Source organism: Equus caballus, chromosome 5 (assembly GCF_041296265.1).
Source record: "Equus caballus isolate H_3958 breed thoroughbred chromosome 5, TB-T2T, whole genome shotgun sequence".
Taxonomy (NCBI): domain Eukaryota; kingdom Metazoa; phylum Chordata; class Mammalia; order Perissodactyla; family Equidae; genus Equus; species Equus caballus.
In genome coordinates this window covers 42,168,752-42,184,917 of record NC_091688.1, presented here as the reverse complement: position 1 = coordinate 42,184,917, position 16,166 = coordinate 42,168,752, and the positions used below count along the sequence as shown (strand labels likewise).

General features: G+C 43.9%; 1 protein-coding gene across 6 annotated transcripts; it reads left to right on the top strand.

Annotated features, from left to right (window-relative positions):
* Positions 1 to 3,452, top strand: HAX1 (HCLS1 associated protein X-1). Of its 6 annotated transcripts, none has more exons than XM_070268176.1 (8): positions 289 to 430; positions 547 to 695; positions 951 to 1,204; positions 1,381 to 1,568; positions 2,527 to 2,578; positions 2,717 to 2,823; positions 2,952 to 3,042; positions 3,254 to 3,452. In XM_070268176.1, exons 2-8 carry the CDS (start codon positions 640 to 642, stop codon positions 3,274 to 3,276), a joined length of 771 nt encoding a protein of 256 aa, XP_070124277.1. In that variant the 5' UTR covers positions 289 to 430; positions 547 to 639; the 3' UTR covers positions 3,277 to 3,452. The 6 variants fall into 6 exon arrangements, with proteins under 6 accessions (XP_014595295.1, XP_005610134.2, XP_005610135.2 ...); XM_014739808.3 differs by having other exon boundaries at positions 3,191 to 3,452; XM_014739809.3 differs by lacking the exon at positions 547 to 695 and having other exon boundaries at positions 1 to 327; positions 3,191 to 3,452.
* The last annotated feature ends 12,714 nt before the right edge of the window (positions 3,453 to 16,166 follow it).

Here is a 16,166-nt window from a genome sequence, read left to right as displayed (position 1 = left end):
GCCCTCTGGCGACTTTATCGGTGCCATACAGCATCAAACTCTCGAGATGCCTTATTGGACTGCGTTGGTCCAATCAGGAGAATCGGCTTAGGAGGCAGGTGATCACTGGAAAATGGAAATTTGGCCCGCCCACTACCCGCACAGGAAACAGGTGGGGTAAAGAGAAAGCCTGTCGAATTTGGGAGGACTGTCCGCCCCGCCTCCCGGCCGCCGCACGTCTTGCTTACCGTCATTTTACGACAGTGTCCGGATCACAGGCTTGCTTTCCGGCGGCGGGGTCTGATCGTCTGCTTAGTTTCCGACAACGCCGTGCAGGCCTGCCCCCAGGTGTGAATGGGCCTCAGGTGGGGTTCAAAGGTTCGAGTCCCAATACGGGAATGAGCCTCTTTGACCTCTTTCGGGGATTTTTCGGCTTTTCTCGACCTCGGAGGTGAGAGTGCGCCCGGGTCGGACAAGGAGGGTGGTCTTTTGAGGGGAGTTTGACCCCTAACACACAATTTTTGGAAAAACATCCTCTTTCCCACTCCTTCAACTCCTGCGGAGAAGACACGACATTGAGCACTCACCCTGCGACAGTAGCCAAGGCGGTCGTTAAGAGGAGGAGAAAGGGCAGCTTAAGCCTTTCTCCGATCTGGGGTGATGCAACAGGGGCCCAGGCGGGGAAGACAATGGGGCTCTGGGGAAGACGACAGTGAGTAAGTGAGCAGGACCTTGGGAGAGAGGGGAGGGCCTGGGGAACACTGAAGAAAAGCCGAGGGAAGGTGTTTAGGGGAGCTGCAAGCTGAGGACTGACTGATAAAAACAAACAAAACAAAAACCCGATGGCCAGTCCTCTAACCCTCGCCTCAGCTTCCCAGCCTCCTACTCGTGTCCCACTTTGCCACCCATGAGTTGATTTTATGGTTTAAGTAGTTCTGAAATCTTGGTGGCCAATCTGCCTCCACCCCTAGCTACAGAGATCCCTTTTTTGGAGGGATGACTCGAGATGAAGATGAAGAGGATGAGGAAGAGGAAGAAGAAGGAGCCACGTGGGGCTCGAGGTTTGAGGGTCCCCAGCCCCCCGAGGAATTTGGCTTCGGTTTCAGCTTCAGCCCAGGAGGAGGGATGCGGTTCCATGACAACTTCGGCTTTGATGACCTAGTACGGGATTTCAATAACATCTTCAGCGAGATGGGGGCCTGGACCTTGCCTTCGCGCCCTCCTGGTGTGTTGCTGCCCCTGAGGGAGAACTTAAGGTTTCTGCTGGGTTGGTGGTTGAAATAAGGAGCCTGCAGAGAGTAGATGGGGGATGGGAAGTGTGAGAAGACTAATAATTTCAGGAGGTTTAAAAGAGCCCAAGTCCTTTCCCACCCCCAGCATCCACCTGCCACCTTTCTGCAGAACTTCCAGGTCCTGAGTCAGAGACACCTGGTGAGAGACGGCAGGAGGGACGGACACTTCGAGACTCAATGCTTAAGTATCCAGATAGCCACCAGCCCAGGATCTTTGGGGGGGTCTTGGAGAGTGATGTAAGAACTGAATCTGCCAAACCAGCACCAGACTGGGGCTCCCAGAGACCTCCCCGTAGGGTGAGTACATCTGAGTCTGAAGTGAGAGCCTATGGGAGACAACTAACGGAGTCCAAAGACTGGCATCCTTGTTGGAATCTAATGGACTTGGGTTGGAAACCTAGGCCCCCTGCTTAGTGTATTTATTTGTTTTCTTTTTTTTAATTAATTAATTAATTTTTTTTTTCCCTTTTTCTCCCCAAAGCTCCCTGGTACATAGTTGTATATTTTTAGTTGTGGGTCCTTCTAGTTGTGGAATGTGGGATGCCGCTTCAGCATGGCTTGATGAGCAGTGCTAGGTCTGTGCCCAGGATCCGAACCGGCGAAACCCTGGGCTGCCTAAGGGGAACATGCAAACTTAACCACTTGGCCATGGGACCAGTCCTATTTGTGTTCTGTTTTGTTTTTGTTTTTGTTTTTGTTTTTCGAGGAAGATTAGCCTACTGCCAATCCTCCTCTTTTTGCTGAGGAAAACTGGCCCTGAGCTAACATCTATGCCCATCTTCCTCTACTTTATATGTGGGACGCCTACCACAGCATGGCTTTTGTCAAGCGGTGCCGTGTCCGCCCCTGGGATCCGAACTGGCGAACCCCAGGGCGCCGGCAAGCGGAACGTGTGAACTTAACCCTGTGCTACCGGGCCGGCCCATTTTTTATATTAAGCTTGTTGCAGGGTTTTCTTTGGGAGAAAATGGGAATTCTGTTTTTTCTAAAACAAAAAAAAAAAAGGACAAAAACACTAGTCTATATGCTTGTGTGACAAGGCAGGATTGTTGGGGGAGGACAGAAAAGCATCAGTTCAGGTAGAAGGACATAAACAGCTAGGAAGGAAGAAGGAACGAGTAAATAAAGCTATCCTGAATGGGATTCTCTGTCCTGAGGAAAGGTAGTTTTGGAACTTGGCAGTAGTTTTGGTTCTTTGACCCCTCAAGTTTCAGATTGAAAGGAGTCATTTTACCTACTTTGGGTTCTTCTGCAGTTTGATGATATGTGGCCTGTGACCCCCCACTCTAGAGCCAAAGAGGACAATGGTGAGTCTGGAGGGAGTGGGCATTCACCAGACCTCTGGTCTCCTGAAGTTCCCTCTGTGCTTCCTCCCTGAAGTTTCTTCCTTGTCCTCTTCTTTCTCTTGGACTCTTCTTTCCTGTGTCCTCTCTCTGCACTTCTAGATCTTGATTCCCAGGTTTCCCAGGAGGGCCTTGGCCCAGTTCTGCAGCCCCAGCCTAAATCTTATTTCAAGAGCATCTCTGTGACCAAGATCACTAAGCCAGATGGGGTGAGTTGGGAGAGAGGGGTAAAGGGAACTGTGGCCAGACGATGCTCTGGAAAGAGGGATCTATATAAAGAAACCAGTGAACTCACTTTTAGTGATGTTAGGGATATGGTGGGGGCTTCTCCTTGTAGACAGTGGAGGAGCGCCGGACTGTGGTGGACAGTGAAGGCCGGACAGAGACCACAGTAACCCATCAAGAAGCAGATGGCAATCCTAGAGATGGTAAGTGTAGAGTGAGAATGAAAGGGGTTCATCCTTTAATTCCTTGGGAAAGGGAAACTTTTACTCTTCTGCCCTTTAATATTATTTCTCTCCTTTGCCTCTGCCCAGTCTCTCTTGTTTAGCCTACATGTATCACTTTCTTCCTTAGATCCAGAATCACCAACACCTCCAGCCCTGGATGATACCTTTTCCTTCCTGGATTTATTCCTAGGACGTTGGTTCCGGTCCCGGTAGCCTTGTTAAATCTCAGAGACCTTCAGGTTCTTTCACCTCCCACCCTTTGCTCACCATCAATGAGCTTAGCTTCTCCTCCTGCCACCTCAGGACCTTGGATGTGTGGAACAGTGAATTGGGGGTATGTCAGTATGTCACTCACCCAAACTGACCAATAAAACCTTTATTTATGCTAATTCCTTAGTCTTGGTTTTGTTAAGGCTGTTCCACTTTCTGGCACCATCCAGGGCTTCCCAAATTAGCTAGGCCCACAACTTTCTCCTTATTTCTGAATTTTTTGTTCCACTTTCAAAACCTGGTTTGATAAGTACAGGTCAGGTACCCAAAGAAAATGATTTTCCTAATATCCTGAGGAGATGATAGAGCTAGAGATAATTCCAGGAAAATTTCTAGACAGGTATGCATCATATTACAAAAAAAAAGGATGCGTGTGAAAGCGTAGGAGATGACTATTTCCCTAGATGTGGGATCACTGTGATTGATAGTTCATGAGATCATTTGAGAAAGTAGATGGGCAAATATTTCTTCCTTTATTGGCTATGTTTTTAATTTATTTATTTTTTAAGATGTTATTTTTCCTTTTTCTCCCCAAAGCCCCCCAGTACATACTTGTGTTATTTTAGTTGTGGGTCCTTCTAGTTGTGGCATGTGGTATGCCGCCTCAGCATGGCTTCACGAGCAGTGCCATCTCACGCCCAGGATCCGAACTGGCAAAACCCTGGGCTGCCAAAGCGGAGTGCACAAACTTAACCACTCGGCCACGGGGCTGGCCCCTGTTTTTATTTTTTTATGTAAGAAAATATAACTAGCACAAACATTTCTGGGTCTTTTTCTCATTAAAGTTTAGCACTGTGGTTTATAGTGGCAGATCTTACAAGTTTATTTACCTCTGTTCCCTCCGGAAACTCCAGAAAAATAACAATAAAGAGATTTTTCTAAAGGGGCATCTCACAAGAACAAAGGAGAGGAGATACAGTAATGATGTTTTGTCTTTTTATTCTCTTTTATGTTTTGATGAACAGGAGATGATTTATTATAGCCAAATTTATCTTTTCCTTTGTGGTTAGTGCTCTTTATATCTTTTAGAAATCTCCCCTAACCCAAGGTTAAAAGGATACTCCCTTTTATTATCCTCTGTGAGTTTTATAGTTTTGCTTTTACATTTAGGTTTCTTAATCCACCTGGAATTTATCTTCCTTTATGGTGTGAATCAGGGGACTTGTTTCATTTTTTTCCATTTGGAAAAAATGCATATATATACAAAGACACATACATGTACATATACACACACACACACATATCTCACACATATAATATATATATGCAAATATGTATATGTGCCTGTACTGGGTCTTTCTACTGTCTTTTGTTAATCTATTTGTCTGTCTTTGTGCCCATATTACACTTTTTTTTTTTTATGGTGAGGAAGATTGCCCCTGAGCTAACCTCTATTGCCAATCTTCCTCTTTTACCTTGAGGAAGATTGTCACTGAGCCAACATCTGTGCCAATCTTCCTCTATTTTGTATGTGGGATGCCACCACGGCATGGCTTGATGAACAGTGTATAGGTCCATGCCCAGGATCCAAAAATGCGAACCCTGGGCTGCCAAAGTGGAGCATGCAAACTTAACCACTACACTGGGCCAGCCCCCCCATATTACACTTTTAAATGCTATAGTTGTATTTAGTAGAACAAGTCCTCCCACCTGTTTTTTTGTTCTCTAACTCTTCTACTATAAAGAATACAATTGAGTTTTCCAGTCAACTTTTTTCAGTCAGCGCTGGTGGTCTAATGGTTAAGATTTGGCATTCTCACCACTGTGGCTCAGATGTTTCCTGGTCAGGAAGACACATCACCCATCTGTTGGTTGTCATACTGTGGCTGCTGTATGTTGTGATGCTCAAAGCTATGCCACCAGTCAAATACCACTTGGGTCACTCATGGTGGACAGGTTTCAGCAGAGTTTCCAAACTAAGACAGACTAGGAAGAAGGACCTGGCTGCCCACTTCTGAAAAAATTGGCCATGAAAACCCTATGAATAGCAGCGGAGCATCATCTGATACAATGCCAGAAGGTGAGTGAATGGTGCAAAAAGACCAGGCAGGGTTCCACTCTGCTGTACACAGGGTTGCTAGGAGTTGGAATTGACTTGATGGTGCTAACAACAAAATCAGCTTTTTAGAGTACCATCATAAACACAGATGGAGCCAGAGATTACCAGACATCTCTGGACAGCATCCAACATGAAGGATGATGACTGATACAAACAAAAGAAGCAACTTGGAAGAAAGAGACTATACAGAAAGATGGAAATTTAGCAAGAAAACAATATCCTTAGAAATATGAGATGATATATCCATAAAACCAGAACAGTATGCTACAAAAGAGGAATAAACAAAATAAGAATGAACTTTGGGGAGTTAAAAAAATGCAATGGCAGAAATGAAAAGATATAAAAAGGTTTGGATGACAAAGTTGAGGAAATCTCCAAAGAAGTAGACCAAATAACAGAGATAGAAAATAGAAGGAAAAAAGATGAGAAAACTGGAGTAGTAGAAATCATCAATGAAATGTCAAGAAAAGAGCCCAGAAGTGAAGAATGCTGCTTTGTAACGTGAAAGGACCCACTACATGCTTGACAGCAAGGATGAAAATAAACCCACTCCAAGGCACATCATATGAAATTTCAGAACCATAGGGACAAAGGAGAATCTAATTGATTCAGAGAAAGAGAAAAAACAAAAATCACATACAGAGGATCAGGAATCAGAATGTTCTCCACTTTAACAGCAACACTGGAATTAAAAGACAATGGAGAACCAGCCCTGATGGCCTAGTAGTTAAAGTCTGGCATTCTCACTGCTTCAGTGGCCTGGGTTCTGATCCTGGGCATGGAACCACACCGCTCATCTGTCAGTAGCCATGTTGTGGCAGTGGCTCACATAGAAGAACTAGAAGGACCTACAACTAGAATATACAACTGTGCACTGGGGCTTTGGGGAGGAAAATATGGGGAAGATGGGCAGCAGATGTTAGCTCAGGGTGAATCTTCCCAAGAGAAAAAAAAAGACAATGGAGCATTACTTTTAAAATACTGAAGGAGGGGCTGGCCCCATGGCCGAGTGGTTGGGTTCGCACGCTCTGCTGCAGGCAGCCCGGTGTTTCGTCAGCTCGAATCCTGGGCTTGGACATGGCACTGCTCATTGAGCCACGCTGAGGCAACATCCCACATGCCACAACTAGAAGGACCCACAACTAAGAATATACAACTATGTACCAGGGGGCTTTGGGGAGAAAAAGGAAAAAAAATAAAGTCTTTAAAATACTGAAGGAAAATTATTTCCAACCTAGAATTGTCTGCCCAATTAAACTATTATTAAATGTAGGAGTATAATAGACACTTTCAGACATGAAATGAGTCCAAAAAAGAGGTATCTATAAAAACCTATACCAAATGTCATATTTAATGCTGAAAGACTGATGCTTTCCCTCTAAGATTAGGAACAAAGCCAGGTTATCTGCTCTTACCACTTCTATTCAACATTGTACTGAAGGTTCTAGATAATCCAATAAGGCCAGAAAATGGAATGGAAAGGAAAAAGTAAAACTGTATTTACAGATGCCATGATCTTGTATGTAGGAAAAAATCCTTAGGAATCAACAACAAAAAATTACTTTTTGTGTGTTCTTGGGAGATCTACCTGTAGGGAAGTGAAGAAAGCAGGATTGAACAGAGGGAGTGGCTGACACAATGTGGTTGCACCTGAGTCCTCAACTGATCTTAGGATTCTAGAGAGTTCTGTGAGTATAGCAAGGTTTCAAGATATTAGATCAATATGCAAAAAAAAAAAAAAAAAAAAAAAAAATTTATTTCTACATATTGGCAACAAACAGACTGAAAATGAAATTAAGAATTCCATTCATAATAGCATAATAAAGAATAAAATACTTAATTTTGACAGAAGAAGTGCAAGAGCTGAACATTTTTGAAAACTACAAAAATTGCTGGGATAATTTAAATAAAAGGAGATATACCATGTTCATGAATTGGAACATTTAATATTGTTAAGATAGTAATTCTACCCAAATTTATCTATAGATTTAATGCAATTCCTATCAAAATTCTAGTAATTTTTTTTTTTTTTTTTGGTAAAAATTGACATGCAGTTTCTCCTCAGTGTGGAACCCTGTTCTGGAAGGTAGACCAGATAGATCAATTTTAAAAGTTTATTGGGACCTGACTGCTATGGCCCCTTCAGACTCTTCTGTAGGCCTCATGAAATCACCCACTATTGAAGGAGTAAAATCCATGCCAGTTTCAGCTGTTCTGAAATTGACCTGCAGAACTTCCAGAGAATGCTCGAGGGCCATTTGGGGGTTCTCCTGTTCTTGGGTTTATCATATAACGTGTTGCTTTTCTCTACTCTCTGCTTCTTGCAGAAACACTGATGCTGTACAGGTCTTAGGGCTTTTCATGTCCCTACCCACTGTACTACAGGGTTTGAAAGTATACTTTGTCACCTAGCTTTATTGTAAGTGTTTTTAATGTTTTTCATTTTGCTATCTGTTCTGTCTTTTTATGTGGAAATTCAAGAAAATCCAAAAACTGGGTTTTCATTGCTGCTGCTGTCTTCCCAGAATTCCCACCAACACTACCTTTTTTACACACACAAAATTGTAACGCTACGTAATATCCTGTAGTTAAATTTATTGATAATATATACACGTAATAATTACATATATGTACATATACTCAAACTTTCTTTTTTTTTTTTTTTGAGGAAGATTAGCCCTGAGTTAACTGCTGCCAAGCCTCCTCTTTTTGCTCAGGAAGACTGGCCCTGAGCTAACATCCATGCCCATCTTCCTCTACTTTATATGTGGGATGCCTACCACAGCATGGCTTTTGCCAAGCGGTGCCATGTCAGAACCCAGGATCCGAACCGGTGAACCCTGGGCTGCTGAGAAGTGGAACGTGCTAACTTAACCGCTGTGCCACTGGGCTGGCACCCTCAAACTTTCTATAAAGGAGAAATAAAAGGAAAGTAATAAAATAGTATATTTTTTAATATGTGCTCAGGCACAACTAGAATCCATAATGAAATATCCTGACCGATATAGATATGTCCCATAGCCTCCCAAATTTCATGAAAATGAAGTTAGTTAACATGTTTTTCTGAAATAGTGAATGGCCCTGAAAGTTCCAAACAAAATAAGGTACTGCCTTCTCTCATTTACATGATGGTTGCATGCCTAGAAAATTCAAGATACATTAAAACTGCTAAAAAGTACTTGTGTTTATGTATAAAACAGAGATTCTGAGCTCACATCATTATAAAGTTTTTCACCAATGTACACATCTGGTAGGACATTCTAAAGTCACATAAGACAGAACAAGTCTTTGTTGTGTGTCTTGCGAGATATTTGACATATCTAGCCCCTGGCCACTAAATATTGAGAACTTCCCCTACCATGATTGTGGAACAATAACAAAAATCCTGCCTCCAAAAATTTTCAAAATGCTCTCTAGGGGATAGTACCATTCCTGGTTGATGACCTCTGGTCTAATAGAAGTCCTTCCACCTAGAAACATGACTGTATGGTATAAGGATGATGACCACATATTTCTTTAGAAACTATAAAAATAAAACTAACCGTTCTTTACAGTAATAGAAGAAAGAGAGAGAGAGAGGAGGGATATGGTGACTTTTGATATTCAGCCTGAAAGGCTCAAGGAGGGTGGCTAATGAGAGGAAGTGTGTAGGGTTGGGAAAACTGTCTTAGATTGGGTCCCCTTGGAAACAGACTCTGATAAAGAGAGTTTCATGCAGAAGGTTTATTTGGGAGTGTTCTTGAGAGAGCTACCTGTAGGGAAATGAAGAAAGCAGGATTGAACAGAGGGAGTGGCTGACACAATGTGGTTGCACCTGAGTACTCAACTGATCCTAGGATTCTAGAAAGTTTTGGAATGGAGATCATTCTTTCAAGTTGTCCCAAATTAAGGCAAAGGGGCCAGGACTTGTATCCCTGAACCAACCGATCATTGATAGTTTGACGTGGCTGAGGTAATTTCCAGTCAGGGAGGCAGCTGTAAGCCATCAGCAACTGCTCTTCCTAGCAGCTGGGAAATAGGCTCATGACCCGAAAGAGAGGATCTGGGTGAAGCACTGTGGTGTCTACTATAGTTTACCACTTGCACTGTTCAAATCCATACTTCTTATGGCTAGTTTACCTAGTTGGGGGAAAGCTTCTATAGGATTCTGATTGGTATTATTTCTTGGGGGAACTGTAAGAGAAGGTTTAGTGGTTTACTGTTTAGAAGGTTTACTGCTGCAATTGGTTTTGAGGCTCTGATGGATTCTTACCCGCTCCTGCACCACTAGTTCTAGATTGTCCTCGCCTTTGGAGAGCACCTCTACTGGTCTAGGCAACTGGATACTAGGATGACCCAGACCTCGACCTGACTGTCCCCTTGGTTACCGTGCCTTTCTCAGGCTGTGGCTGCTATACTTTTCTGTTTACTGTTAAAACTGAACATGGGAGCAGCAATAGTAAATGAATGCAAAAATAGTCTTCCTGCCTCCCATGTATAGCTACAGTCCTTCCCCCTCCATCACAGTCAATTACTCCTGCCAGTATGACAACATTTTCTTGCCTACTTGTCTCTTGCTACACAGACTCCAAAGTTCAAGGGGAATTCTTTTTTTTTTTTTTTTTTTTTTTTGAGGAAGATTAGCCCTGAGCTAACTGCTGCCAACCCTCCTCTTTTTGCTGAGGAAGACTGGCTCTGAGCTAACATCCCTGCCCATCTTGCTCTACTTTATACGTGAGATGCCTCCACAACGTGGCGTGCCAAGCGGTGCCATGTCTGCACCCAGGATCCAAACCGGCGAACCCCATGCCGCCGAAGCGGAACGTGCGCACTTAACTGCTGCACCACTGGGCCGGCCCTCAAGGAGAATTCTTACTGTGACCCCTGGAGGAAGCATTACACCTCTTGTTTCCAGGACCCCTAGACCTTAAAACCAAGTTCCCCACGTAGGGGCTGGCCCCATGGCTGAGCGGTTAAGTTGGTGTGCTCTGCTTCGGCGGCTCAGGGTTTCACTGGTTTGGACCCTGGGCACGGACATGGCACCACTCATCAGGCCATGCTGAGGTGGCGTCCCACTAGCACAACCAGAAGGACCTACAACTAGAATATACAACCATGTCCTGGGGGGCTTTGGGGAGAAGAAGGGGAAAAAAAAGAAGAAGAAGATTGGCAACAGATGTTAGGTCAGGTGCCAATCTTTCAAAAAAAAAAAAAAAATTCCCCATGTAGTTCACTAGGAGTGAAGATAAGTGATGGCTACTTGATTTCTATCCTAGATGTGTATAATTAATTCCTAGATCCATATAATCTACCTGTTGGGAACACAGAATCATACAGTGGTCATTGATTTAGGGTATATATGATGTTCTGAAGGGTAGTGCCCCATCCTGGGTTTCATCTTGAAGCTGGCACCTCATCTGTGAAGCCACAGAACTGCTCTATGAGACTGGTGGCCTCTGAGTAGGGCAGTATAAGACCAGTGGATCCTTTGGTCATGTGCCACCTGTCACTCCCCCTTTAATGTGGATCCCTTGTTGATGGATCAAGTACTCTGTAAGTCCTTGGAGAATGGTATTAGCGAAGACCCTATGGTCAGGAAAGGCAAACGTATACTCAGAGTATGTGTCAATCCCAGTTAAAAGTGATGGAATCTAGTGTTCCCCAACTTGACCCTAAGTGACTGCTTGTTTTCCTCAAGGGATAGCACCATATCAGGGACTTAGTATTTGTTAATGGCAGTTGGCCATTGGCAGCAGCAGTAGCTAGTTCAGCCTTACTGAGTAGGAGCTCCTGTTGTGGGGCCCATGAATAGCCTCTATTCCTACCACCAGTTACTCCATTCAGTATATCCATTGTTCAGAACTGGGGTGGCTGATGACAGGCAGTGGCTGAGTCATTCTGCCTCCTTGGTTGTTCACTACCTCATCTGTGATGAATCCTTTCTGGTGGGCAGTAATGTATGATACAAAGATCTTTACACTTCAAGACTACCCACAAAGGTCCATCCACATCTCATCCTCGGACCTTCTTGTCCCTGATCTCCCACTCTTTGTCTTTTCAAGCCCCTGACCAACCAGCTAGGCCATTTGCCACTGCCCATATGATTGTATAGTCTCACCTTCTCTTTCCGCACAAAGTGGTTGACCAGATGTACTGTTCAAATCTGTCCACTGGGAGGATTTCCTCTCACCACTGTCTTTCAGGGCCTCTCCTGACTGGGACTGTAAAGCATCAGCAATTTTTGGCTTTTACTCACATACCATGCAAATCATCTGTGAACCAAGCTTAGACTTTTTCCTTCTCTGATCTCTCATCACAAGAGATCCCTTCCATAGACTGAATGCATCCCTCCAAATTCCTATGTTGAAACCTAATCTCCAATGTGATGATATTTGGAGGGTGGGGCCTTTGGGAGGTGATTAGGTCATGAGGCAAGAGCCCTCATGAATCAGATTAGTTTCCTTATAAAAGAGACCTCAGATCCCCCTTGTCCCCTTTGCCATATGAAGATGCAACTGTCTATGAACCAGCAAGTGGGCCCTCACCAGACACTGAATCTGCCGGCAACTTGGTCTTGGACTTCCCAGCCTGCAGAGCTGTGAGAGAGAAATTTCTGATGTTTATAAGCCACCCAGTCTATGGTATTTTGCTATAGCAGTCTGAATGGACTAAGACAATCCCCAATAGCGTCATAGGTGTGAGCTGAGAGAGATGCAAATACAACACTGCCGAATGATATGAGAGTCTGTACCACTTGCTTTTCAGCTTGCTTGTGCCCTCTGACCTTGCATATGCCTGATCCCAAAGATGCCACTTCCATTTTACAATGTGTTCTTGCTGGGCTCACCCTTCCTAATGGCATGGAGGATCTGATAGAGTCCACCTTGTGATGGGAAGTTGTGGTTACTTGGTCACTTGGACTGTAGTCAGGTTCTCTGTCTCTGTTTGAATCCAGTAGCACTCCAGGAGCTGTTTTTCAAATGGTATGTATTTCTCTGCTGCAGATAGCTTGGCCTTGCTCCAGGGTCCTAGGGGTCTATCTTAGGATTCTCCTCTTAGAGCTTGCCAAACCACACACAGCATCTTTTCCTACCTAACACAGATATGCTAGTCCCATAGGGTCTGCTGGGTCATGTGGCTGCAGAGGCCTCTTCTCTCTCCTTTTGGATCCACTCAAAGTTGACAGACCTCTGTGTCAGCTGGTAAATTGGTTAGAGTTGTATTCTAAAATGTGAAATGTATTGCTCTAGAATCCTAAGAAGATTGGTACTGTACTTCTTTGTTAGTGGTGGGAAGTGTGAGAAGCAGTAATTGGTCATTTACTTTGGAGAGGATATCCCAGCATGTCCCAGACCACTGGACCTCTAAAAACTTCACCACTGTGGCAGTTTCCTGAGTCTTTGTAGGGTTTATTTCCCACTCTCTGAATACATGTATCTTTCCAGGGTCTCCAATGTACTTGCCACTTCTTGCTCTTCTGGTCTGATTAGCACGATGTTATGGATGTAGTGGACCAATGTAATGTTCTTCAAAATGTCCAGATAGTCAAGGTCCCTTCAGATTTTATTATGATAGAGGGCCAGAGAGTTAACATAGTCCTGGGGCAAGACCATAAGTATATATTGTCCGTCCCATGTGGATGCAAACTGCTTCTGATCCTCCTTTCCTCTCTGATTGGGATGGAAAATAAAGTGTTTACCAGATTAATGGCTGCATATCATCAATCAGAGGCTATATTAAACTACTCTACAAAGTTACCTTTTGGGACACAGTAACTGCAATCAGAGTTACAATTTGGTTAAGTTTATGGTAGACCACTGCCATCTGCCATCATCTATCCAGTTGGTTTTTTTTTTTTTTTGAGGAAGATTAGCCCTGAGCTAACTGCTGCCAATCCTCCTCTTTTTGCTGAGGAAGACTGGCCCTGAGCTAACATCCATGCCCATCTTCCTGTACTTTATATGTGGAACGCCTACCACAGCATGGCTTGACAAGTGGTGCCATGTCTGCACCTGGGATCCGAACTGGTGAACCCCGGGCTGCCGAGAAGTGGAACGTGCGAACTTAACCGCTGCACCACTGGACCGGCCCCCTATCCAGTTTTTGTAGGAGCCAAACTGGTGGTATGACAGGGGCCACATCTGTATATTTTTTAAAAAATGATTATTATTTTTTTATTGATTTATAACATTGTGTAATTTCAGGTGTACATTGTTATATATCAGATTCTGGATAGACTGCATTGTGCTCACCACCAATAGTCTAGTTTTTATCCATCACTGTACATATGTGCCCTTTTACCCCTTTTGCCCAACCCCCAAGCCCTTTGCCCTCTGGTAACCACTAATTTGTTCTCTTTATCCATGCATTTGTTTATCTTCCACATATGAGTGAAATCATACAGTGTTTGTCTTTCTCTGTATGGCTTATTTCACTTAGCATAATACCCTCATGGTCCATCCATGTTGTTGCAAATGGGACAATTTTGTCTTTTTTTATGGCTGAGTAGTATTCCATGGTATATTTATACTACATCTTCTTTATCCATTCATCAGTTGACGGGCACTTGGGTTGCTTCCACATCTTGTCTAATGTGAATAATGCTGCAAGGAACATAGAGGTGCATAAATCTCTTTGTATTGTTGATTTCATGTTCTTTGGATAAATGCCCAGTAGTGGGATAGCTGGGAGTATGGTATTACTATTTTTAATTTTTGAGAAACCTCCGTATTGTTTTCCATAGTGGCTGCACCAGTTTGCATTCTTGTCAGCACTGTTTGAGTGTTCCCTTTTCTCTACATCCTCTCCAACACTTGTTTTTTTTTTTTTGAGGAAGATTAGCCCTGAGCTAACGTCTGCTGCCAATCCTCCTCTTTTTGCTGAGGAAGACTGGCCCTGAGCTAACATCCATGCCCATCTTCCTCTACTTTATACACAGGACGCCTACCACAGCAGGGCTGGCCAAGCGGTACCATGTCTGCACCCTGGATCCGAACCGGTGAACCCAGGGCTGCTGAGAAGTGGAACGTGCGAACTTAACTGCTGCACCACTGGGCCAGCCCCTCTCCTGTGTTCTTTAAGTCTTTGGGGGTAGCACTAATCTCTTCCATTTTCCTAGGGTATGGTAATATTTTTATTTATTATCTTGGTGCGGGGAAGTTTCAGGCCTACAGTTGGCCTTCATCACTTACTCCCCCTATCAAGAAACTAGTGTGAGTGTTCTGCAACTTCAAAGTGTTAACCTGGAAGAAAACACTTAACAGTAAGAGGTTCAAGGAAAGGTGAAGTTTATTTCATCCAGTTATAGCCTGCAGGCTGGGGAAGCACCAACCCAAGGAGGTCTTAAATGGGTGTTCCAAAGGGGAAGGGTAGGGGTAATATTATATAGGCTGAAACCACAGGATGTTGGCGTCAGTCCAAATTCTATAGTAACCATTGATGAAAAACAGGGTCTGCAGACATAGTCTGGTGGTCTAACCATTGGCGTCATTCTATCTCTGTCTTTATCTTTTTTTTTTTTTTTTTTTAGATTTTATTTTTTTCTTTTTCTCCCCAAAGCCCTCCGGTACATAGTTGTGTATTCTTCGTTGTGGGTTCTTCTAGTTGTGGCATGTGGGACGCTGCCTCAGCGTGGTCTGATGAGCAGTGCCATGTCCGCGCCCAGGATTCGAACCAACGAAACACTGGGCCGCCTGCAGCAGAGCGCGCGAACTTAACCACTCGGCCACGGGGCCAGCCCTCTGTCTTTATCTTAATCAGCATAACAGGGACATTAGTAAAAGGTCAGTAGCAAAACAAAATATTACAAATTAGGGATCAATGGTTATATATCCATTGCTCAAGTTTCCATTTCTCCTGAGAAACTGACGTGGGTCAACAGAAAAGAATTTAGGCCTCAGTTAGCAAGAGAGAGTCCATTGTCTTTTGTAACATTTAGGAAAAGGATGTCCATATCAGTTATATGATAGAGTATTGGGTGGATCACTGGGTGGATCCATGGTCTCAGTGAATATACTTTGAAACAGACCTGAGCCAGGAATCAATTTATTATCTGGACCCCATATGATCCTACTCTTTTTTTTTTTTTTTTTTTTTTTTTGAGGAAGATTAGCCCTGAGCTAACTACTGCCAATCCTCCTCTTTTTGCTCAGGAAGACTGGCCCTGAGCTAACATCCATGCCCATCTTCCTCTACTTTATATGTGGGATGCCTACCACAGCATGGCTTGCCAAGCGGTGCCATGTCTGCACCTGGGATCCGAATCGGCGAACCCCGGGCCACTGAGAAGCAGAATGTGCAAACTTAACAGCTGCGCCACCGGGCCGGCCCCTAAATATATTCTTTTTATTTTTATTTTATTTTTTTGAGGAAGATTAGCCCTGAGCTAACATCTGCTGCCAATCTTCCTCTTTCTGTTGAGGAAGACTGGCCCTGAGCTAACATCCGTGCCCATCTTCCTCTACTTTATATGTGGGATGCCTACCACAGCATGGCTTGCCAAGTGGTGCCATGTCCGCACCCAGGATCCGAACTGGCGAACCCCGGGCTGCCAAAGCGGGCTCCTACTTTTAACAAGAGGCTGTGGTAAACTTTGGGTTGTCAGCTATCAATGTTAATTTAGATCCTTTGTCCAAAAATCCTCAAAAGTTCTGAGTATTCTCCCTTTTCTTCATAATGGTTATCAACATAAATGACTTGTTTTGGCATTTTTACTTTCCTAAGAGTGGGCCATTATTTTCCCCAAGCCTCTTAGAACCATCCTATAAGTGTATTCACCCCATATCCCAGGCATCTT

What these genes read in the sequence shown, in the direction of transcription:
- HAX1 (XM_014739808.3), top strand. Translation starts at nt 640, where the DNA reads ATGCAACAGGGGCCCAGGCGGGGAAGACAATGGGGCTCTGGGGAAGAC. An exon ending in TCTGGGGAAGACGACAGTGA is followed by an intron (nt 696 to 950) that starts GTAAGTGAGCAG and finishes CTCCACCCCTAG; the next exon opens with CTACAGAGATCCCTTTTTTG. An exon ending in AGATGGCAATCCTAGAGATG is followed by an intron (nt 3,043 to 3,190) that starts GTAAGTGTAGAG and finishes TTTCTTCCTTAG; the next exon opens with ATCCAGAATCACCAACACCT.